Genomic DNA, 24,413 nt, shown 5'->3' on the forward strand with positions numbered 1-24,413 from the left:
ATGGTGTACAGGTCCAAAAAACCCCGTGCCCTGAAAGAAAAGAATATGGACCACCTGCCAGTCACTTGGAAATGGAACCCTAAAGCCTGGATGACTGCCGAGATTTTTAGGGACTGGTTCAACAACCACTTCGTCCCTGTGGTCAAGCAATACCTTGCACAAAAGAACCTTGTGTTCAAAGTTCTCCTGATACTGGACAATGCACCTGCTCACATTTGTCTGGATCTTGAAAGTGCCCACCCAAATGTTGAAGTCCTGTTCATGCCCCCAAACGTCACTTCTGCCCTCCAGCCAATGCAGCAGGGCATTATTAAGGCTTTCAAAAGCCATTATACCCAGGAGCTGTACTGTAGTGCGTGCCAGCATTTGGATGCAAACCCTGGCTCCACGATGATGGTCTTCTGGAAGTCCATCACCATCCGTGACGTGTTAGACTACGTGAAAGTAGCATGGGAGAAAGTTTCTCAGGCTACAGTAAACAACTGTTGGGGGAAAGCCTGGCCGCAGTGTGTTGCCAATTTCAGAGGCTTTAAAGGTGTCGACGCACAAATTAAAAAGAACGTGCAAGCTATCGTGAGCTTGGCATGAAGGATCGGTGGCGATGGCTTTGACGACATGCAGGAGGAGGATGTTGCTGAAATTTTGACGCAACCTGCCATCGAGTTTACCAGTGAGGAGTTGGATGCTATGGCTAAGGAGGGCTGTCAAGACAGCGATGAAGAGGAGGACGAGGAGGACGATAAGGAAGGTGCTCCGAAAATTGTCCCGCTCAGCATAGGAAAACTTGAGAAGTGGGCTTCGTTGTTAGACCAGGTTTCCAGGGATATCCAGGAGTCGGATCCTTTGGTGGAACGCAGCCTCCAATTTAAACGCCAACTTGAGGGCGCATTTCATTCATACGCCAAGCTATTAAAAGAATTGCGCAGGAAGTCACAGCAAACAGCGCTGTCGGAGTTCTTTACACCCGTGAGAAGGAAGGAATCGCCATCCCCACAACCTTCAACAAGTCAAGGGGTAGCCAGCAGGGGGGAGGAAGCACTGGATGTTGGAGATGTTGAGCTGCCCTCGCTATCCCCCAGTCCATAGAGTTCAAGGTAAGATTCATAAAGTTCACATAGTGTATAGCAGGGGTGTCCAAAGTTTTTGGCTGGAGGGTCACATCATCTCTCTGACACTGTGTCGGGGGCCGGAAAAAAAAGAATTAATTTACATTTAAAATTTGAATAAATTTGCATAAGTTTACATAAATGAATATATTAAAGATGAACTTATATGACTGAATGAAGGTCTTGCAATAGCTCAAGGCCTATACAAGGCCTTGCACAAAGCAAGACTGGCCTCTCCTTTGCTGCCTCTGCTGCATCACAGACATGAAACAGCAAGCAGTGGAGGGAACCCTCATCCCACAGCTCACGCAAGAGGTCAAACAGTCACTCTCACGCTGAGAGCAGTTGCATTGGGCCAGTGCGGGCTCCAACAAATCTCTGGAGGGTCAAAAGCTCATTGGAGACTGGGGGCTCCCTGAGGGTTGCATTGAGAAGCCTCAAGGGCCGCATGTGGCCCCAGGGCCGGGGTTTGGGCACCCCTGGTGTATAGCAAAGAGGGTCTGTGGCACCTAACCTCATTTTTTCCATAGGATCAATGATTCAGTAACTGCAGTTTCCATGATCATGGGAATTTCCAGGAACTTAGCCCTAGCAGATAATAAGACTTGACTGTATTTGTATTTTATATAGCTGTTTATCATATTTTAAATTATGTTTTCTTAAGAAATGCGCTGCTCTGAGTTATGGAAAAGCGATGTAAAAATCTTTTAAGTAAATGAATTTCTTCACAGAATGTATAGCAAATACTGGCTGCCATGGAATGTAGTGATGGCCACTGATATGATGGCTTCAGAAAGGGGATTAGGCAAATTTGTGAAGGTCAGGCCTATCAGTGTGCATTGGTTAAGGGCCCAATCCTACACAGTGAGTGCCGGCTCACCGCCAGCGTACACTGTCACAAACATGCCATAAGGTAGAGCACTGGTGAGAGCACCGGTGGAGCACTGGTGCTAGCCCAACGATGGCTGGAACTGGGCTAGTGCTCTGCCGCTTGTGCGGACCGCCGGGCAATGGAGAGTAGGTGGGGGTGTGGGGAGAGTGGGGAGGAAGCATTCTGGGGTGGGGGGAGCGAGCGGGGCGGGAGGGAGGCAGGGCCGGTGGAACTTCTATGCTGACCTTTGTGTCGTTGTAGACTTGAGTAGCCCCATTGTGGGGCTACTTGCCTTACCTTGGGGGATGAAAGTCCCCTTCTCCCGAGGAGCTGGCGGCAGCTGCATGGGGTGCGCTGAATGCAGCGGCGGCCATTTTCAGCATCACTGCAGCCCCGTGCGCTGGGCAGCTCAGGATTGGGCTGCCCATCATTTCAGCCAAACGTTGCAACAGGGACCAAATGTGTAAGCCTGTGGGCCAGGTAAAAACGGGGTATAAACATAGCTCAGCAGACCCTCCTGTAGGCAGAGAAAGTCCAACGCTAAAACTTGGGGGGCTTAAGAGCAGGGGGAGGCCTGTTGACTTTCTGCCTTGCTTGTCAATTTCTTGGAATCATCTGATTGACCAAGAGAAATGGGATCCTTGGTCTAATCCTGCAACGCTGTTATATACTTTAAAGTCCTTGCGAGGGGCCTAGTGGCCTGCGGGTAGTGATGGTCATGGAGGCACATGGCGGGGGGATGGCTAGACTGTGAGCAGCACAGTCTGCCTGAGTGAGGAGTTGCTCAGACTGAGGACTGTCCTGGGCTGCAGTCAGTTGTTTGGCTTACCATGATTTAAGAACATAATCTTGAGACACACATACTTATGAACAGGAGCAAGGACAAGGTTTTGTGGCATCCAAGTTGTTTTGCTCCTTTGGCTAATTGTCCCTAGGCATGGGGAGGGGCAATTAGCTGCCAAGGAGCAATAAGACAAACTGAGATAAATAACTATGAGAGAAAGGCAGCCAGTTTCCTGGCAGTCCCACCCTCATTTTAAACTGGCTTACTCAGGAGTAATTTATAATGACATTGATGGCTTCTCTTTAAATATGTTGTTGCTCAGAGATGTAACTGTCCTTGGAAAAATTATGTAAAGAATACTAGAGACCCAGAGTAGTGCACTGATTAGTGTAGGAGAAGGTAGACAAGGGCTGGAGCCCCCACTCATCTGTGAAGTTCAAGAGATGGTCCTGGAAGGGGGGCCTGTCAGCCCAACATACCTCACAGTGTTCTTGAGAGGATAAAATGGAAAAGTTGCCATTTGATTTCTTAGTCCCCAAAATAATCACCCTCCCTCTCTCTTTCATTTTCATAATTTTTTCCCTCTTTCTCTGGGACAGGAAAAAACACTTTGCTGGAATCAATTGTATCTGGGCATCTTGAGAAGAGCCTTCACTGGAGAGGTATGGAATGAGTGCAGTCTCAAAAGGCCTTACTGGGAAAGCATACTGGAAATGCTTCCCTCATTGCTGAGATCTATGAACATGAATGTAAATCCCAGAATGGGCAGGAAAAGCTGCTGACAAAGCAAAGGAGAAAATTTGGTGTGTGCCTGGAAAGTGGTCAGAATTTTAACACCACACTGCTAGGGCAGAAAGCTACATGTGCATGGACTGTGGGAAGAGTTTCCAAAGAAAGTCTAAATTCACTCAACGCCATCAAGTCCATACGTGAGGAAGGCTTTTTGAATGCTCAGTGTGTAGGAAAAGCTTCCAAAGGAAGGATAATCTTGTACATCAGAGAAACCACACTGAAATCAGACCCTATGAGTGTCCTTGGTGTGGAAGAATCTTAAACTAAGACACCAAAGAATCCACACAGCAGAAAAAGCCCAAAATGCAGCAAAAGTGTATCGGTGTGCAAAGTGTGGGAAAAACTTCAAATTGAAGGAGTTATCTGCAGACCCCATCAGAGAATGCAAAAAGAAAAAGCACCTTATGGATGTCTGGAATGTGGGAAAAGATTTTGTTGGGAGGAACATCTTACTGCACACAAATAACCCACACTGGGGAGAGACCTTACGAGTGTCTAGATTATGGGAGAACCTTCAGTACACTGAAAAACCATCAGAGAATCTACACAGGAGAGAAAATGTATGAGTGTCCTGATAGTGGGAAGTGCTTTCAACAGAAGGAATATTCTCAGGCACATCAGAGAATCCACACAGGAGAGGGGAGTGTGGAAAATCTTTTCCCTATAAGGGGACAGTTTTGACACATCAGAGAACCCATTCTGGAAAATACCCTTTCCGTGGCCTGCTTGTGGTAGAACCTTCTGTGAAAGAAATACATTGAAAAGGCATGACTCCACACAGGAGACTCCACACAGGAGAGAAGCCATATGAATGCCCTTGAGTGTGGAAAAAGGTTCCCACAATATGACTTGCTTGTTGATCACCAGAGAATGCACAAGAGAGAGAAGCCCTTCCAGTGTCTGGCATGTGGAAAAACATTCTGGAGGAGGAATATGTTGACCTCACACTGCAGAACCCTCAAAAGAGGAGAATATTATGAGAGTATTATAAAAGAGGGAGAGACCTTACGAGTGTCTAGATTATGGGAGAACCTTCAGTACACTGAAAAACCATCAGAGAATCCACACAGGAGAGAAATATTATGAAAGCTCTGAATGTGGAAAGAGCCTTCAGACTAAAGAAAATCCAGATACACACAATCAAATACAGTGACTCAGGTTTGGATGAATTTTCCACTGACCCAATTTTCTGGTTGGGAAGCAAAGTTTGTGAAGTAATGAATAATGTTAAAGACCGGATAATGCCAACTCAAGGGAAACAAATTATTAAGTTATGCTGTCTTTTGATTTCATATGAGTTTCATATTTTGTGTTTTAAAGTTTCTATATTATGCTGTGGTTTTGATCCACTGAACATATCTTGAGCTGCTGTGAGAACCCTTTGGGCTGGACTGTAAACTAAACTGTTTGAGGAATAAAGTAAATATATATATGAATTTTTCCTGCTCCATCGAACCAAGAGATCAAGCAAGACTTTGGAGACTACAAATGCAGGAAAAGAGGTTCTCAGTGTGCTGGGCCTGGGAAGAACGTGGGGGAGGGGAATTAGCAAAAGTTCTTGAAAATGGGTTTGCACAGGGCTTATAATGTGGCTGCTGTGGCATGGTTTACTATGGTATGGAATATCCTTCATCTATATTACAATGTGTCTCTCTTCTCCCCACAGAGAGGTGACCAATCCAGCTGGCAAACTGTTAAAATGGTTGGCAACCTTCAGTCTCGAAAGACTATGGTATAAGCCTACAGCACCCGGTATTCCCAGGTGGTCTCCCATCTAAGTACTAACCAGCTTGACCCTGCTTAGCTTCTGAGACCAGCCAAGATCAGGCATCTGCAACTGTTAAAATACAGTACAACAATACAAAAGACACATCAAATAAATCATTAAATCTAAATTTAAGCTGGGGGGGGGGGAATCACCTGCTAGAAGTTGGCAACCTTCAGTATCGCGCTCTGAATGGTTGTTCTGGAACAGCGTCTATTGTGCTGAAAAGGCCAATTCGGGAGTGACAATCCCTTCCACACTGGGAGCAAGTGAGGTCTGTCCCTGGTCTGTCTATGGGCCTTCCTTCTTTGCCTCTTTGCCTCAGTCTGTTGGCCAAGTGTCTCTTCAAACTGGGAAAGGCCATGCTGCACAGCCTGCCTCCAAGCAGGCTGCTCAGAGGCAGGGTTTCCCACCTGTTGAGGTCCACTCCTAAGGCCTTCAGATCCCTCTTGCAGATGTCCTTGTATCGCAGCTGTGGTTCACAGTTAGTTGCCCATAGAGACCCACAATCCTTTTCAAGTATATGGACCTGATGGTGGAGGGCGTTTCAAAGCCTCCTAAACCCTGCACTCATCCCAGTAGCTGTGTCAGAGCAGGAATACTCAGGTGTGAGCTAGGGGGCTGTCTCCTCCATAACTGCTGCAGGACCAGAATGGGGAATCATCCATTCTCAAGGTGAACACAAGGGGGAGAGGCGATCTAAACAGGGCTGGGGAAGAGGTTCATGTGTTTGCTTGTAGGAAAGAGTGGTGCTGTACAGGCCCTGCCCCATATCCAACAATGCTCAGGTGGTTGTATGGCATGGAGCATTCTTCCCCAGCAGTCTCCATGTGTTGGCAGGATTGTGCATCAGTAAATAGTCCCTTAACTTTGCTGGGCCGAAACTGCATTGGACTGATAGGCCCACCATCATCGGCTAAAGGCCAGTTTAGCTAAAGGCCACTTCTCTTCCCAAAGAGAAGCTCTTGAGCTTGATGCTGCAGTGGGATTGGAGGTGCATCCTAGTCCTTATAAGACGGTGGCCCTGGAGCTGAGGCTGTGAGTGACCAATGAGTTAAAGAGATGGGCTGTGAGTGACCAATGAGTTGTGGCAATGCCACAAGGAATGACTGTCATGTCACTATGACCATGCAGTCCTCTGTTTCATGGGGATGATGTCAACAGAATGACAGCCATCTTCCCCAGTCTTGTCAAAAGTGCCAGTCATAGGGGAAGTTCTGGGGGGGGGGGGGCACAAGAAGTGGGCTTCTGCTCTACAGAGAACACAGAGTGGATGTTGGCTCTGTAGCAGCCTCTAGAACTTGGCTGGTTGCCTGGAAGCTGAGCCAGGAGGGAGGAAGACAGCAGGTGTTCTTTCAGCAGGCCGGACCAAGAGCCTGGGCTGAAAATCTTGTGCTCTCCACCAGGTCATGCTATGGAAGCCCCACAGCGCCCATCCTTGCACTCTACAGCCTAATCCAATGAACTGCTTCTTATTACACAGGACTGTAGGTCAGGAAAATGATTCTGGAATCTACCTCCTTAACCAAAACCTCCTGTCATGCCAAGGGGACGTTGAACCCCTTTATTTCTTCCAAAGCAGTCGTTCTCAAGTGTTTAGCGTCGGGACCCACTTTTTAGAATGAGAGTCTGTCAGGACCCAGCGGAAGTGCTGTTATGACTGGAAGTGACATCAAACAGGAAAATTTTTAACCGTCTGCCCTGCAGCTTTTCCTCAGAGCCATTGCCTGTTTCCCCCACAATCGTTAGTTCGGTAGTTCCCCCAACTACCATACACCGCACCAAGCTCTCCTTTCCTACAATGCCTCCCTGCTGCTCTCATCCCTTTCCTGCTTCCCAGGTGTGCAACATCCATGTTGTTCCCCACCCTCCCCTGGTGCCATAGTGGGCAGTGCAGAAGGAACCTGATTCCTCCAGCTCCAGATACATTTTCTTGACATCCCCATGTTGCTGAAGGCAGAAGAAAAGCCCTTCTGGATGAGACCAGAAGGACCAGCTAGTCCAACATCCTGCTTCCCACAGTGGCCCACCTGCTGCCCCTGGGAATTCCATAACTGAGGCAGGGCCGTGCGGTGGATGAGAAGGCAGGTGAGGCACAGCATCCCCACAGGAGTCCTTTGAAAGTCACCACCACTATGTGAGGTACTCTAGCACCCTCAACACGTGTTCTGTGAACATCTACAAAGTGAAACTCAACTGAAGATTTGTGCGTTGAGGGTGCTTGGGTGCCCCATGTGGCAGCGGTGCTTTTCAAAGGACTCCAGGGGGGAGGCTCTGACACACCTGGCTTCCCACCCACCACATGTCCCTGAACTGAGGAAGGCCTCTGCAACTGTATTCTGAGGCACTGTGAAGTTCAACCCAGAGGTAGCACATAGCCAGCATGTCTAGTAGCAACTGGGAGGCTGCCCTTTCCTATGGCATGCCTTCATCACGAGGAAGCTGCTTGAATCAGTGTATAAGTGGCTATGTCATACCCCCCAAAGTGTAGCCAGTCAGGCAAAACTGATGGCATTTTTAAATTCAGCACCCCAAATATCCCCAAGAATAGGCCCAACTTTTAAGGCCACAAAGTGTGTGCATCTCTGCCCTGTTAATGCCTAAAGTTTTTTTAATCTGCTCTGAAGCTGCAGTGACCTTAATGGCTCTGGCCACTCCTTTTGTTAGGCCGATTAGTTGTGGGTGTGGGGAATTTTTCACAATGGGAGGTAATTGTTAAAATGAGATGAATTGTTAAGTCAGTCAACAGTCAACAAAACCTTTATTAGGCATAAATGAATTGTTAAGATGAGAGGTGGCTGGAGGTGTCTCTAAGGATGACATTCTCCCCCCTTCCCCCCCCCCCAGAAAACTAATAGGCTGATTTAGTGTGAGGTTCTGAAGACCATAAGATCAGGCCAAAGGCCCACCTAGTCCAGCTTCATAAGAACATAAGAACAGCCCCACTGGATCAGGGCATAGGCCCATCTAGTCCTGCTTCCTGTATCTCACAGCGGCCCACCAAATGCCCCAGGGAGCACACCAGATAACAAGAGACCTCATCCTGGTGCCCTCCCTTGCATCTGGCATTCTGACATAACCCATTTCTAAAATCAGGAGGTTGCGCATACACACCATGGCTTGTACCCCATAATGGATTTTTCCTCCAGAAACTTGTCCAATCCCCTTTTAAAGGCGTCTAGGCTAGACACCAGCACCACATCCTGTGGCAAGGAGTTCCACAGACCGACCACACGCTGAGTAAAGAAATATTTTCTTTTGTCTGTCCTAACCCGCCCAACACTCAATTTTAGTGGATGTCCCCTGGTTCTGGTATTATGTGAGAGTGTAAAGAGCATCTCCCTATCCACTCTGTCCATCCCCTGCATAATTTTGTATGTCTCAATCATGTCCCCCCTCAGGCGTCTCTTTTCTAGGCTGAAGAGGCCCAAATGCCGTAGTCTTTCCTCATAAGGAAGGTGCCCCAGCCCCGTAATCAACTTAGTCGCTCTCTTTTGCACCTTTTCCATTTCCACTATGTCTTTTTTGAGATGCGGCGACCAGAACTGGACACAATACTCCAGGTGTGGCCTTACCATAGATTTGTACAACGGCATTATAATACTAGCCGTTTTGTTCTCAATACCCTTCCTAATGATCCCAAGCATAGAATTGGCCTTCTTCACTGCCGCCGCACATTGGGTCGACACTTTCATCAACCTGTCCACCAGCACCCCAAGATCTCTCTCCTGATCTGTCACAGACAGCTCAGAACCCATCAGCCTATATCTTCCTGCATCTCAAAGTGCCCTACCAGATGCTGAAGGGAGCCCTATTGCCACTAGCTTGCATCTGGGGTTGAGAGATAGGCTCCTTCTCAAACCTGGAGGTTGCTTCATGGCTTCTATCCTGTAAGGGACTTTTCCTCCAGAAATCTGTCCAGAACCCTTTAAAAGGCATCTGTGCTAGGTACCATCTACACATCCTGTGGCAAGGAGTTCCACCATTTAACTGCATGCTGGGCCAAGAAAGATTTCCTTTTGTCTGTTCTCACCTGACACTCAATTTTAGCAGATGTCCCCTGGTTCAGGTGTTGTGCGAGAGGGAAAAGGACTTTCTCCTCTCCACTGTCCCATACAGAAAGATAGGTGTTTGCATTTGGGGTGAGATGGGGGACACAGAGAGACAACTAGAAGCACCTTGTGGGGTGCAAGAAGCAGACCTGCTGGCTGGTAGGAGCGCCTGATACTAATGCTTCTATGACATGTGCTGTAAAATTTACAAGCAACACACAGGTGCAAGGCTGGGTTCAGAACTTAGCATTCTAGTAACAAATACAGCATGTCAAACTAATGGAGACACAACAGCGGATTCAAAGTGATCGTCTACAACTGTGATTTTCAGCCACTGTGCCACGGCACACTGGTGTGCTGTGAAGTGTCTGCAGGTGTGCCGCGGGAGTTTGGGGAGGGTCATATAGTAGTAGTGCCATTGGGGGATGTGAGCCCCCAGCCAGCAGTGCAGTGTACTTTGACAATTGTCAAAAAACTGATGATTTGCCTTGACAATTTTAGCTCCTTCTCAGTGTGCTGTGAGATGGAAAAGGTTGAAAATGGCTGGTCTGCAAAGTGAAACCCAACTGAAGATTCAATTATGATCAGAAAGGTCTGTGTTCAAATAATAATAATAATAACAGGTATTTATATACCGCTTTTCTTGGTCTTTATTCAAGACTGTTTACATAGGCAGGCTTTATTTAAATCCCTTATTAAATAGGGATTTTTACAATTGAAAGAAGGTTCTTTCTTTCAAGAACCACAACATTCAGGTGTTTCATTCCGATCTGGCTTCACATTTTGGCCTCCATCCTCCCATGCTCAGAGCAGATGGAAATAGCTCGGCTTCAGCTTGTCAGCTGCTTCAAGGTTGCACGGTGCCGGTGGCCTCGAACTGGCGACCTTGTGGATGTTATCTTCAGGCAGACAGAGGCTCTACCCTCTAGACCAGACCTCCTGCCTGCCTTCTGCCAAAGCCTGGCTCCAGCTAGGAATCTTACTGGGTGATCTCAGGCTAATCCTTCCATCTCTTGGGTTTAGCTGCCCTGCAGGCAGGGCCCAAAAAGGGGAGGTGAAAAGGGGGTAACTTGTACCCAAACCCAGGAGCCAAAGAAAGTGCCCCAGAAATTTCTTGGGATCTTATATTTTCCTATCTCATGTGGACTTCCTGCCCATGTGGGGTGCTGGGTGCTGCCCATGGCTGCTGCTACTGAAAGCCATATGTGCTGGGCCGAGGAATGCATACATGACACTCCTTAGCGCCGTGCCAAATCTGGGAGGTAGCTGGCCTGCCACAGGCGTGTAGATCCACTTGCCATGATGGAGTGTATGGGGGCTGACACACCCAGCTGCAGGACTACAGATACTGGAGAGGTCAGTTTTGATACAGGATGCTTTCCATTCTAGTGCGCGCCTCAATAGGATGGTGCTCATTTTCTGCAATGATTTTCTATATTGAAAAGATTTTAGGGAGGCTTAGGAGTGCGTTTGTCTTTCCATAGGACTGCATCCAGGTGCTGACCCTGCATGGGCAGGTAGACCTGGGCCCTGCTTTGGGAAGCGCAGCAGGGATGTGTGGTGGGTGGGGAGGCAGGGTGAGGCAGGGCCTCCCCACCAGAGTCCTTTGAAAAGCACTGCCATGAGGACCATGAGAGAGCAGCAGGGACATGCAGTGGGTGGGGAGGCAGGTGAGGCAGAGCCTCCCCACTGCAGTCCTTTGACAAGTGCCGTTGCCGTGGAAGGCACCCACGCACCCACAACCCACATGCTCTGCAGGGTCTGGAGTCCAGGGCCATGCTCTGCGCGTGGGTTGTGGGTGCCTGAGCGCCTCCCAAGGCGGACTCTGGTGGGGAGGCTCTGCCTCACCTGCCTCCGCACCCATCGCACGTCCCCAAAGCGAGGAGAAGTGGGCTCCCAAGACCCTTGTGGTTGCTGCCCCCTCCCCAGCTCTGTCGCCTCCTTCCCCTCAGAGGCCCCTGCCGCGCCCCCCTCCGGCTACGCCACCGGCTTCCTCCCAGCCTGTGGCCGGATGCAGCTGCTGCCTCCAGCCTCTTCCTAGAGGGCCAGGAAGCGGGAGGAGGCTTCCGTCGGGGGCGGGGCTCCTGCTTCACCCCCCCCCCCCGTGGCCTCGGAGCGCCTCCCGCCTGGTCCCCGGAGGTCGCTGCGTGGGAAGGAGCGGGTGAGTGGGGGCGGGGGCAGCAGCACGGGGGGGGCTGCGCGCGAGGACGGGGCTGCGGGGGGACAAAGGACCCGCGAGGCTCCCCACCAGCAGGGCGGCCCTGGCCGGCTCTCAGTGCCCCACCGTGTGTGTGGGGGAGGCCATGCCCAGCTCCCCCCATCTCTGGAGGCAGAGGGGGCGCTGCGTCCCCCAACCATCTCCCCCCCCATGGAGGGCCTCCCAGTACTGCCCGAGTCCCAGCAGAGCCTTCTCCGGGCACTCACCAGGGACCCCCGCCTATAGGCTTGCATGGGGGCAGCCCCCCAAGGGACCCCCCTCGTCCAAAGACCTGCACGGGGGGAAGCCCCCCCATGGGATCATGCCCCTACCGCCCATAGGCGTGCATGGGTGGCAGCCCCCCCATGGGACCCCCTCGCCCGTAGGCGTACATGGGTGGCAGACCCCCTCGCCCATAGGCGTGCATGGGTGGCAGCCCTCCCATGGGACCCCTTGCCCATAGGAGTCCATGGGTGGCAGACCCCCATGCATGCCTCGCTCATAGGCAGGCATGGGTGGCAGCTCCCCCCCATGGGATCTCCTTACCCATAGGCTTGTATGGGTGGCAGCCCCCCCATGGGACCCCCCTCGTCCACTGGCATGCATGGGTGGCAGCCCAGAGCCCTGGCCTCCCTCCCTTCAAGCACCATCCCTCCTCCTGGGGGATATGCACCAGGAACAACAAGCTCATGAACGTGTGCAAAGTGCAGTTGCCTCACCCAGAGCCTGGCAATGCCTGCTCTGGGACTGCCAATGTTGTGTCTTGCACCTGTGCCCCGGAAGACAGCCTTAACTGCAGGGAGGGACTGGCAGGGGCTCTGCTGTGATGGGCTGAGAAACTCTGAACAAGCCTCCTTTAGAGATCAAAGCTGGGTAAGTCTTTGGCTTGGCTCCCTACAGGGCTCTCCTGATCCAGGCTCTCCCTACATCCTCTCCTGATCCAGGCCTGGATCCCCCCCCTCCGCCCCATTGACTGCACAGCCCTTAATAGCTCTATAGCCCCAGGCAGGCACCAGAACAGACAGTCCTCCCCCCCCCTTACTTGTGCCAACCACAGTGATAAACAAAGACTATTAGAGGGGCCATGTCCTGGTTCAAATGGGGGCAGCCATGTTTAAATCCCCCCCCCCTGCAGCAGCAGGATTTTATCATCACTGTGACCATCATCATCAAGAGAACTATTGTTCACAAAGCTTATTACATAGTAAACTCAACCAATAAATGAGTGATTACTGCCAATCACACTTTTTGTGGAGGCAGCACCCACAACAAGGACTCCCCAGATGATATTTAGGAAGGAGAGACTCATGCACAGAGAGAGGAGTGCTCTTTGGGCTTCAGAGCTAAACCCAGGCTGGGGAGGGGGTCAGGCTGAGGCTGAGAGAATGGCTTACAGCCTTTCGGTGCAGCGATAATACTGCCCATGGTGTCAGGCATTGAGACAGAAAAGCCACAATTGATTAAGAACTTGTATAAACTAATGAAATATTGCATGGTGGAAAGGCTCCAGCTTGGTATATAACAACCCTGCAGTGTGGTCCACATTGGGGTGTTCTGCCCCAGATCCCTCATATAAAACACTCAACTTACTGTCCAGATCTCAAATCCGCTTCAGCCCCCCACCCGAAACTGAGCACAGTTGCATGAAGAAATCATATTCTCAATTTATTTGCCAGCCATGTGCTTTTAGATATTGAACAAGTTTTTTTTTAATATAAACCAAAAGGAAGACCTGACTTAGAGAAAGCAGGAACTCTGAGACACAGGAAGCTGGACTAGATGGGCCTTTGGCCTGAGCCAGTGGGGCTCTTCTTATGTTCTTAACTCCTCTCTTTATCAAGACCTTTTGTTTCAAGGGAGGGGAAAGATGCACTGATGCCATCTGGGTCAAAATGCGGATTTTCAGTGCTGGCTCTTCTGGACAGCTCTCAGTTCTGCTCTAGGGAAGGAACAAGTGTGGGGGTACATTTTGCATTGAGGCCATGTAGTAGCCTCAGGGAAGGAGGGAGGGAGGACTCAGGGAATTAAACCTTAGGGAGGGAAGGTATATTCCTGTAGGTTTCCTGCATTAAAATTGGTTACTGTGTTTAATGAAGTAGCACAAGTTCAACCCAATTGCAATCTGGTGTCTTGCTGGGGGACATGAGCGTAAATAGAATGCTAGATGCAGGGAGGTGGCAGTGAGATGCAGGTATCTTGTGGTCCTGTGTGTGCTCCCTGAGGGATCTGGTGGGCTGCTGTGAGATGCAGGAAGCTGGACTAGATGGGCCCTGGGCCTGATCTGGCAGGGCTCATGTTCTCCCTCCCTTCCTCGCACAGTACTCCCATATTGATGCAGCTCTGAAACAGTATCTAGTGTGGACCTTGGTGATGGAGCTCTTGGTTTGCATTCAGACAGTCCCAGGTTCAGTTGCTGTCATCTACATTTTAACCACAGCCCACAGGTGTACACATTTGGTCACTGTTGCGTATATGCAACGTTGGGCAGAAATGGCTTAAAATAGCAGTTTTCAACTGTTTGCCATGGCACACTAGTGTGCCATAAAAGGTCTGCAGGTGTGCCATGGGAGCTTGGAACACAGCGGTTGAAAATAGCTGAAAAACTCATCTAGGTTAAGGGGCTCTGTTTCCAGGGGAACTATCTATAGTAACAACTTGTCTGTCCCTCTCCCTCCACTACCTCTAGGAAGAGTCTCCTGGAAGCTGGAAGTGACATTAGTAGAAGCGAAGACCATATAGAAGACCATAGAGTTCAGTATACCATGAGAAGAAAAACGTTGAAAATCACTGTCTAAAATGATGATGCTGGGAAAGATAGCAATGAATAGTTGCTACCACTGATTATGGTAAACCAATGGAATGATTTGCATGTTTTCATCCCTGCCAGAGACTCCTGGGAAATAAATATTGGCTAATAGTAAGCAAGGCTAAGTACAAGTGACTGTGCCCTTCAGCTGTCCTTCCAGCTACATGCTCTGTGCACTGTAATTCTCTGCAGGAACCAGTCCATTAACAGAGAACTAACGTAGTACAATGGATATGGAAATATTTAGCTTTAATCATATGTCTGTCTTATTAGTAGGAGTTCCAACATCAGCTCGTCTGATGTTGGATTTCCAGCTAATAAAGACGGATCTCCATGTTGCAGCTCAGGATGCCAGGTGCACAGGAGTGGCAACAGGATTTAGGTCTCATGTTGTCTTGTGAGATCCCTGAGGCATCTGGTGGGCCGCTGTGAGATACAGGAAGCTGGACTAGATGGGCCTTTGGGGTGATCCAGCAGGGCTCTTCTTATGTGCCTGCTGTATCAGACCAAAGGCCGTCTAGCTCAGCATCTTTTCTAACAGGGGCCAGTCAGAACCCACATGGAGCACCCGAAGCTGACAGTCTCCTTCTGTTATATCTGTCCCCAGTATGTGGTATTTAGAGATAACTGGAACTGTGCATAGGCTGGTTAAAAGCTATGGAATGCTCTGCGTCCCATGGGAAGGCATAGCTTATATACAAAATCTGTTTCTCTTTTCAGTGCATAAAGGTTGTTTTCAATAATGATGTCCTATGCAGGACATCTTATTTTGAGTAACGGTTTTCCATTGTTTCTTTTCCAAACGGCATTTGTGTAATTGTTCCTGCAGAAGAGGAACAAGGTTTAATCAGGATGGGGTAAGTCCTTCATTTCACACTTTCTGTCTTTTTTCTCCTATTTCTTGTGACCCAGGGATGTCCATTCAGGTCTTCCAGCTCCAGCCATTCATTCATACAATAATTCTTGAAGTTCCATCCATCCTGATCAAGGCAGAAGAGGACCAAGGTAGGAGCCGCCTGTTCAGATCGTTCTAAAAGAGAAGCTCTTTGTTTACCTCAAGCTAGAGGAGGGACTCTCTGCTTTCTGGAATCTAGAAGAGGAACCATTTGTTCACCACAGCTACAAAGCGTGCGTTCTAATAATGTTAGAAAAGGGGCCATCCACACGAATTGTGCTAGAAGAGAAGCTGGCAATCCAGATCAAACCAGAAGAGGAGCCATCCATCCAGACTACGTCAGAAGAGAAGCTGGCCATACAAAACAAGCTAGAAGAGAAGCTTGCTGTTCAGATCAAGATAGAAGAAGAACCAGCCAGCTTGAACATGCCAGAAAAGCAACCTTCTATCCGAATTAAGTCAGAAAAGGAGCTAGCCAACCAGATCCAGCCAGAAAATAAGCCATCCATCCAAATCAAGCCAAAAGAGGAGCCTTATGCTCAGAGCAAGTTAGAAAATAAGCTGGACATCCAGAGCAAGCTAGAAGAGGAGTCACTGGCCATCCAAATCAAGCTAGAAAAGCAGCTAGCTTATGAGATCAAGTTAGAAGAGCAAATTGCCATTCAGAACAAGCCAGAAGAGGAATCGTCTATCCAGATCAAGCTAGAAGAGGAGATTCCTGCTCAGAATATGATGGATGGTGAACCAGCCATCCAGATCAAGCGAGAAGAGGAATCACAGGCCTTCCATATCAAACTAGAAATGCAGCCTTCTGCCCAAATCATGCTAGAAGAGGAGCCAACTATTCAGAACATGCTCAAAAGGGAGCTAGACATTCAGAATGAGCCAGAAAAGGAGGTGCTGGGCATCCAGATCAAGCTAGAAGAGCCAGCTTTCCGAGTCAAGCCAGAAGAGGGATCAGCTGTCCTGATCAGTCCAAAAGAGGAGCCATCCATCCATTTCAAGGTAGAAGAGGAGCCTTCTGCCCAGAAGGTGTTGGTAGAGGAGCCTGACATCCTGAACATGCTAGAAGCGGAACCACTGATAATCCAGATCAAGTTGGAAGAGGAGCCACTGCCCATCCAGACCAAGCTAGAAGAGGTGGCATCCATCGAGGTCCAGCTAGAAGAGGAATCTCCTGTCCAGGGTCTTCAGAGCTCCGGGAAAAGAGAGGCAAATAGAGTCCTTTGCAAAAGTGAGTATGACTCAGCCAGGGGTCTGTAACTGCATCTGGAGTACATTTAGACAACATTAATGAGTGGGGGACTATTTTTCAGAACAGGGCTTGTTATTTCCCGGCATTGTCTTGAAGGTTCTGTGTGGCTGTTGGTTAATAGCAGAGTTCCACCCTGGTCAGTCACATTGAACACACCAGAAAAGTCGGCTCCTGTTTTAACTTCCATACGGAAACATAATGAGAGCTGTTGGAGATCAGAAAGATTTCTTTGGTTCTGAGTAGGCTGAATGTCTAAAAATACAACGGAAATTTGTTCTGTTCCTGATTCCTAGTTGTGATTGGCTGGTCAATGACAACTCCCTGGAGGAATTACTTAGGTACAGAGACAGGCATCACCAGTGATCAATGCATTCAGAGCACCTTCCCAGTGAGGAAAGGCAGTAGTATTTGGGGTGATTTTATTTATTAAAAAGATGACTCTTTTAGGACAGGTTTGTAAATGATGGATGGTGTGTAGAAAGTGGAGAGACAGAGCGACAGTTCTCCCTCTAGTAATATTAAAACTCACCCAAATACACTGATTAGCAGGTCACATTTCATCTTTTTTAAACAAATCACAGCTTGGCTTTTGTGGAAAGAAAATGACAGTTTCAGAACAGACAAGAGAAAGTATTTTGTCACACAAGGCATAATGAATTTATGGAATTTGCTACCATGTGATGTGGTAGCAAATGGTCACTGTGATGGTCACTGCAAAGGCATAACTAGGGTGGAGCCTGAGGGGCACCTGCCTGGGTGCTACACTAAAGGGGGGGCGCATGACTGCCCCATGCTCCACCCTTGTTACGGAGAAGGTGCTGGTGAATTCATACCTCCCATTCCTTCTCCTGTGAAGGCGCCCCTCCTCCAAGGAGAACTCGGAAATGATGACACAGTCATGTGATGTCATGATCACTGCCCTGGGTGCTGGGGCAGCATGTTAATGCCTGTGGGTCACTGATTTAGATGGATTTAAAAGGGGAATAGACAAATTCCTGGAAGATGGGGGATGGACAGGCCAGCACAGTCAATGCCTGAGCGAGGAGTTGCTCAGCCTGAGGACTTACCCCATTTACAGTCAGCCATTTTGCAAGGACAGGGTGGACCCCTATTGAACCCATGTAATCAAAACATTTGAAGGCTGCCCCTCAAAAGCTGTAGAGACTGATGTCAAAGACTGCACAACGAACAGGAATAAGGGCAAGAATCTGTGGCTTCCAAGTAACCCCACTCCCCATCTTACCTTATGTGGCTAATTGTCCCTAAGGATTGGGAGAGGGAGAAGAAGGGATAATTAGCTGCAAAGGAGTGCTAAAACAAGGTGGGATTAGTGACAGAGAGAAATGCAGCCAGATTCTGTACAGTCCTTTTGAGGTGATAATGGTTCTATGTGGCCACGTTCAAACCACTTTGATCAGAAGCTGACTTGCTTGTAAGTAAATTGCCATTGAACTCAATAGCATTTCCTTAAATACAGTTTTTGCATGGGATGTAAATGTTATTGCAAAGATTTTGTAATAAGAGCCAGAATAGTGTAGTGTTGGGATAATTGTTAGACTAGGTTCAAATCCCTAGTAAGCCACTGTATATCAGTCACTCTCATAAGGCTGTTGTAAAAATATAACAGGGTGGGGAGGAAGGATCATGTCTAAAACTGTGGGCTCCATGGAGGAAGTGGGAGATAAAAAGGTAATTGCCAAGGAAATAAGTGAAACCCGGCCATCAACACCTTTTATCCCCACCCTCTTTAACTTATTTATGGGGAGCTTGGAAATTTTACCTTCTGGTTTCTTGGTGCCCTTCCTCTTTTAATAAATGTTGCTCTTTCTGTGGAACAGGAAAACACACTTCGCTGGAATGTCTGGTATCGGAGAATCCAGGAAGGAATCTTCACTGGGGAGGTTTGGAACCAACGGGCTCTTACAGGGCCTTACTGGGTAGACATCCTGGAAAGGTGTCCTCTGTTCCTGAGGTCCATGGATGCAAGTGTCCAGCTGAGATTGAGAAGGAGAAGGAAGGAGCCAAACAAAGAAGGGAATCTGATCCGTGTCCAGAAAGCGACCTGGTATTTAACAAAACCACACCGTCTGCTAGTGAAAAAAGGCACACATGCCTTGACTGTGGGAAAAGTTTCCAGTGGAAGTATAAGCTGACGAGACACCAGCGAATCCACACAACAGAAAAGCCGTATCAATGCCCAGTGTGTGGGAAAAGCTTCAAACACATGGATTACTTTTGGAAACATCAGAGAATTCATTCCAAGGAGAATCTGAACAAAAACCCAGAGCCTGGAAAAAGCGTCCAGCTGAAAGCAGACCTTCAGCTGCATCAGAGGATTCACACCGCAGAGGGACCCTTTATGTGCTCTCAGTGTGAAAGCACTTTCTTTGATTTAAAAGCACTGAAGAGACACCAAACAGTTCACACAGGAGAGAAACCCTATAAATGCCCTGAATGTGGGAAAAGCTTTGAGCGGAACTATCAGCTTCGGGTACATCAAGGAGTGCACTCCACTGAAAAACCTTATATGTGTCCTGATTGTGGGAAAGGATTCCGACTGAAGGGGAATCTTCATATACATCAGAGAACTCATGCAGAAGCCAGACCCTATGAATGTCTCCAGTGTGGAAAAACCTTTAAACTAAAACATGGACTCACAAAACACCAAAGACTCCATAGTGAAGAAAATACTCAAAATGTGGAGACACCCTATCAATGCCCAGAATGTGGGAAAAGCTTCCGATGGAAGGAGTATCTGCGGTCCCATATGAAAGTCCATGAAGGGGCCCCTTATGGATGTCCAGAATGTGGGAAACATTTTAAACGGAAGGGATATCTTCTCACACATCAAAGAGCTCACACCGGAGAGAGGCCTTATGAGTGTCCAGATTGTGGGAGAGGTTTCCGAGTTAGAAGTACATTGAACATCCATCAGAGAATCCACACAGGAGAGAAGCCTTTTGAGTGTCCTGATTGTGGGAAACGTTTCAGAGCGAAGGAGTATCTACAAGCACACCTGAAATTCCACAGAGGAGAGTTGCCCTATCACTGTCTGATGTGTGGAAAATCTTTTCACCAAAAGGCACTACTCATCGTACACCAGAGGACTCACACTGGGGAGAAACCCTATCCGTGTTCTTACTGTGGAAGAACCTTCAATGAACGAAACACATTGAACAGGCATCAGAGAATCCACACAGGAGAGAAACCCTATCAGTGCGGCGAGTGTGGGAAAAGGTTCCCACGATACGACTCACTTGCTAATCACCAGAGAATCCACACTGGAGAGAAACCCTTTAAGTGCTTGGAGTGTGGAGAAAGATTCCGGAGAGGGAAGAATTTGACTTCTCACCACAGACACCACATCCGAGCAGAATATTATGAAAGCTCCAGGCGTGGAAAGAGCATTCAAAATGAGGAAAAGCCAGAGACACACTTGCAAAAGCATTCAGAAGGAACTCCGCTGAATGACTCAAGTGTGGAAGAATCTTGTACAAGTGGCAAGGCATCCACTGACCCGGAGAATCCTTGCAGGGAAGAAAGCCTGTCTGTTGGAGGACCGTGAAGGAGTAAAGAAAGTGTTTAAAATCAGGGAATGCAGGCAGGAGAGACTGGAGAGTTATGCCACAAGTAGGGGAAAGTGTTTAGTCACTGTTTATAGCTCAGTAATCCAAATTGGATAGACATGAGAACAGTCCTGTTGTTTTTAGATGAGCTCAGTACTTCGGGTGTCTTAAGGTTTTTGTGTTTTGGTGTGGTTATCATCCTTTTTCACAGGTGGTGAGCCACTGTGAAAGCCCCTTGGCTAGGCTGTAGGATCCGCTGTTTGAGAAATAAAATGAAGCAATAGACACAAGGACACAGAATGGAGGCTGCGGCATCAGACCAAGCGCTCCAGCTAGAGATGAGACTTATGCTGGAGGTGGGAGGGGCATTTATGTGAAGTGTGCTTGTCATTGTTTTAACACAGCAATTTTCAACCGGCGCGCTGTGGCACATCAGTGTGCCACGAAAGGTCCACAGGTACGCCATGGGAATGGAAGTTGAAAATTGCTGAAAAACTCTTCCAGGTTCTGCAGCTCTGTCTCTAGGGCAATTGTCTACTATCACAAATTGTCTGTCCTCCTTCCTCCACCAGCAGAGCCAGCGGAGGTAGAGGGACAGACAATTTATCGCTACAGATAGTTGCCCTAGAAACAGAGCCGCAGAGCCCAGCAGTCTCCCAGAAGCTGGAAGTGACTTCATAAGAGGCAAAGACCATTGAGAAGACCAGAGAGTTCAATGTGCCATGAGAAGAAAAACCTTGAAAATTGCTGTTTTAACATGTGCTAAGCCACTGCGAGATGCCTTTTGGCTGGACCGTAGGATACACTGTTTGAGAAATAAAGCAGATCAGTAGATATAAAAACTTGCTGTGTGGCTGCTGTGGCCTTTGCTTGATCCACTAGAGACATTTTTGATTTCTGTGTATTTATATATGCACACATACACCTCTTTTCTCCCCCCAAAAGTGCCACCAAAGCACCTGACAAACAGCTGATACAAAATATTTTTAGAAAGATCAAACAACAATTTTAAAATTAAATGGAAAACAAACTAAAACTCAAGTTACAAATCAGTAGCTGAAAGATAGCAATCAAAATATACCTAAGCCTGCCTAAGAATGGAATTCTTCACAGTGCTTTTAAAATATAAGGGTCAGGTGGGCCTCCTGAAGAGATGAAGCTTCATAGTTCAGGTGCCACCACAGTGGAGATGCTGCCTCACCTACCAATCCAATTTCACTAGGTGGTGAGGTTCAGAGCAGAGTAACTTCAAGGGCAGGCAGAATTGTGCAGAAAAAGTGGTCATTCTATACTCATCACCCAAACTGTAGTAGATTTTTATGTCCTCTTATCAACCCTGAATGCCAGAAACCACAGATACCCGGAACCTGCTTCAGACATGGCCTCTTCCTAGTCATGCTGAGGCTCCTCCTTTCACTCAATGTCACCTCCCAATGCATCACAACTAGGAAGAGAATGGATCACGAGCACATGTGGTAACAGGCTGGATCTACATGTGCAGCAGAATGAGGTCATAAGCCCTATGGGGGTAGACTGGCCTATACCAATTCATACTGCAGGCAAGGATGCACTTTTCTATTTCTCCTCCAAGTAAAATAATCCCCGCAAATGGAAATCTAGTGCATTAAGGAGAAAGGGTCTAGACTTGTTCTTCTAGTTTTCTACTTTTTAGGCATTTTCCATTTATGTGCTACCCATTAATGCCACCATTCCTCCAAGGAGCTCATTCATGATTCTTCCTGAGTTGATCACAACAACCCTGTAAAGTAGCTGAGGCCAAGAGGAAATGAATGGCCCAAAGTCACCCAGCAGCTGTCCTGGAGGAGTGGACAGCTGCTAGTGTCCTGATGGTATTTTCTTAGCTGGTGCTTATGACCTACTTGCAGATGTGCCTACTTGATTCAATGACTTCCTGATTTGACTACTTATTTTTTCTTATGTGGAGTTAGCTACATGTTTACCTGAGCTACTTCAACTTGTTTGAGAGTTAGGGAATCCTAGGCATGTCTGCTCAGAAGTAAGTCACATTATAGTCAATGGGGCTTACTTGCAGGTCACTGTGGAAAGGATTGCAGCCTTGGGACCCAATCCTGTCCAACTTTCCAGCACTGGGGCAGCCTCAGTGCAGCCCCAAGGTAAGGAACAAGTGTTCCCCTACCTTGAGGAGGACTCCAATGCTGCCTCCCCAATGCAGGAAGCTGTGCATACCCCATAGGTACAGCAGCACTGGCACTGGAAAGTTGGATAGGATTATATTGGGCTCCCAATCAGAAAGTGTGGGGGGGGGAAGGGGGGTTATATTCTAAAGTGAAGCCAATATGTTTCATTTTGAACTGATCATTTTTATACTCTGTTGTGAGGGCTACAGTCGGGCGCCTGGTTGCATCCTTGAGTTCCTCCTTGAGAAGGAGCTTTCCTGGGTCTGCAAGTCGCCTTCCAAAGGGGATGAAGCTCCAGCACATGGAAGGGCATTTGTGCATCTCCAGCCAGAGGGCACCTTGTTTTGCTGTGGCTATGTGAGGGTTTGCCTCACCTGACGGGGGCGCAAATGGAAGTGCTCCAGACATGTAAGGGTTAAGGACATGTAAGGGTCCCACCAGGGATACAGAAATGGGGGTGTTGTGGTCATGTGTGGGTTAACCTTGTGCAACACTGGTAAAAATAGGGTGCTCTAGACATGTAAGGGTTCATCTCTTCTCCAAGAGAGGCAAAAAGCAGGATGCTGTGGACATGCAAGGGATAACCCCTCCTGCAAGGGGGCAGAAGGGGGGTGCTGTGGCCATGCGAGGGTTAACCTTCCTGCGAGGGGGCAGAAAGGGGGTGTTGTGGACATTCAAGGCTTAACCCTCCTGAAAGGGGCAGAAAGGAGGTGCTGGGGCCATGCCAGGGTCAACCCTCCTGCAAGGGGGCAAAAGGGGCGGGGAGGGCTCTCTGCCGGGTCCCCCTGCCAGGGCTCTCACTGTGGTTCCAGCCTCGCAACGTGACTGGGGCGCTGAGGGTTTGCAGCCCAGCCAGGGGGGACGTCACGGGACTCGAACGCGCAGGTCCTGCCAAGGCAGATTCTAGCGGGGCAACCAGATAGGAACTCACACACAGCCACCTTCTCCCCGCCTCCAGAAGCTCCTCCCAGCCCCCCTTAACTCCGCCTCGGGCGGGGCTGTCCCTGCTGGGCGGGGCCGCGCTCCCCCTCCGATGCGCTCATTGGCTGCCTGTTCCGAACATGCAAATCAGCTCCCAGCCAATCAGATAGAGGCAGCCTCCGAGCGCAGCACCGAAAGCTCGCAACTTGCATAACCTCAGCACGGCGCCTAGTGCGGCTCCAAGTGGCTGGAGGAGCGGCACGGTGCCTAGAACGGCTCCAGGCTCTCTGTCCTCCACACGCTCACTTCCGGTCTGCCCCTGCTCTTCCTCCACACTTCCTGTCTGGCCAATTCCTCTTGTAAGACTGGGAGTCAGGGGAAGGGAATGCTGACTCAGAAGGCAGGTGGGGCTACAAAGGCAGGAAGGGGAGCCAGCAGGGTGCTCTCCCTCCTCCACACACCTGGTTTGCCCTTCCTCCTCCTCCACACTTCCTGTCTTGCCCTCCTCTTCTGGGACTGAGAATCGGTGGGAAGGAAGTGGGGCTGCAGAGGCAGGAAAAGAAACTAGCAGGGCCCTTTTGGGGCCTTTGTGGGCGGGACTCGTGCAAGGAAAGCGCCCTACAGGTAGACCACAGCTGCGATACAAGGACATCTGCAAGAGGGATCTGAAGGCCTTAGGAGTGGACCTCAACAAGTGGGAAACCCTGGCCTCTGAGCGGCCCACTTGGAGGCAGGCTGTGCAGCATGGCCTTTCCCAGTTTGAAGAGACACTTGGCCAACAGTCTGAGGCAAAGAGGCAAAGAAGGAAGGCCCATAGCCAGGGAGACAGACCAGGGACAGACTGCACTTGCTCCCAGTGTGGAAGGGATTGTCACTCCCGAATCGGCCTTTTCAGCCACACTAGACGCTGTTCCAGAACCACCTTTCAGAGCGCGATACCAGAGTCTTTCGAGACTGAAGGTTGCCAACTACAACTACTAGTGGGTGGGGGAATGGGATTTGGGGGCTTTCAGTCTCTGTGCATGGAGAAGGCAGGAAGGAGGACAAAACCGGAACGCAAATCACTCCTTGGATCAGGACTGTGATCTGCATTGAAGCAGCCTCAGCCCCTCCCCTCCCCCAGCCCCTTCAATACTGCAGCAGCTGGAGCAGGAAACCAAGACTGTCTTGGCACCAGAACCTCCCTCTGTCTGCTTCTGATGTCCAGTCTGGGTCTCTCTGCCACTCACGACCTCTTGATCCCT

At 49.0% G+C, this 24,413-nt stretch overlaps 1 protein-coding gene and 1 pseudogene across 3 annotated transcripts; one reads left to right on the plus strand and one right to left on the minus strand.

Moving 5' to 3' along the window:
• Positions 1-24,413, minus strand: part of LOC136640328 (zinc finger protein 208-like) — a 211,533-nt pseudogene that overhangs the window by 47,467 nt on the left and 139,653 nt on the right.
• LOC136640340 (zinc finger protein 30-like) lies at positions 11,447-20,934 on the plus strand. 3 transcript variants are annotated; one of them, XM_066615390.1, is made up of 4 exons: positions 11,447-11,531; positions 14,254-14,413; positions 15,286-16,502; positions 18,362-20,934. In XM_066615390.1, the coding sequence occupies exons 3-4, from the start codon at positions 15,515-15,517 to the stop codon at positions 20,086-20,088; spliced, it is 2,715 nt and encodes a 904-aa protein (XP_066471487.1). In that variant the 5' UTR covers positions 11,447-11,531; positions 14,254-14,413; positions 15,286-15,514; the 3' UTR covers positions 20,089-20,934. The 3 variants fall into 3 exon arrangements, with proteins under 3 accessions (XP_066471487.1, XP_066471489.1, XP_066471488.1); XM_066615392.1 differs by having other exon boundaries at positions 11,497-11,531; positions 14,258-14,413; XM_066615391.1 differs by lacking the exon at positions 11,447-11,531 and adding an exon at positions 12,291-12,440.

Source organism: Tiliqua scincoides, chromosome 2 (assembly GCF_035046505.1).
Source record: "Tiliqua scincoides isolate rTilSci1 chromosome 2, rTilSci1.hap2, whole genome shotgun sequence".
Classification (NCBI taxonomy): domain Eukaryota; kingdom Metazoa; phylum Chordata; class Lepidosauria; order Squamata; family Scincidae; genus Tiliqua; species Tiliqua scincoides.

Excerpts from the sequence above, each read along its gene's own strand:
- LOC136640340 (XM_066615390.1), top strand. The coding sequence starts at position 15,515 with ATGTTAGAAAAGGGGCCATCCACACGAATTGTGCTAGAAGAGAAGCTG. Across the intron at positions 16,503-18,361 it reads AAATAGAGTCCTTTGCAAAA|GAAAACACACTTCGCTGGAA; the intron begins GTGAGTATGACT and ends TCTGTGGAACAG.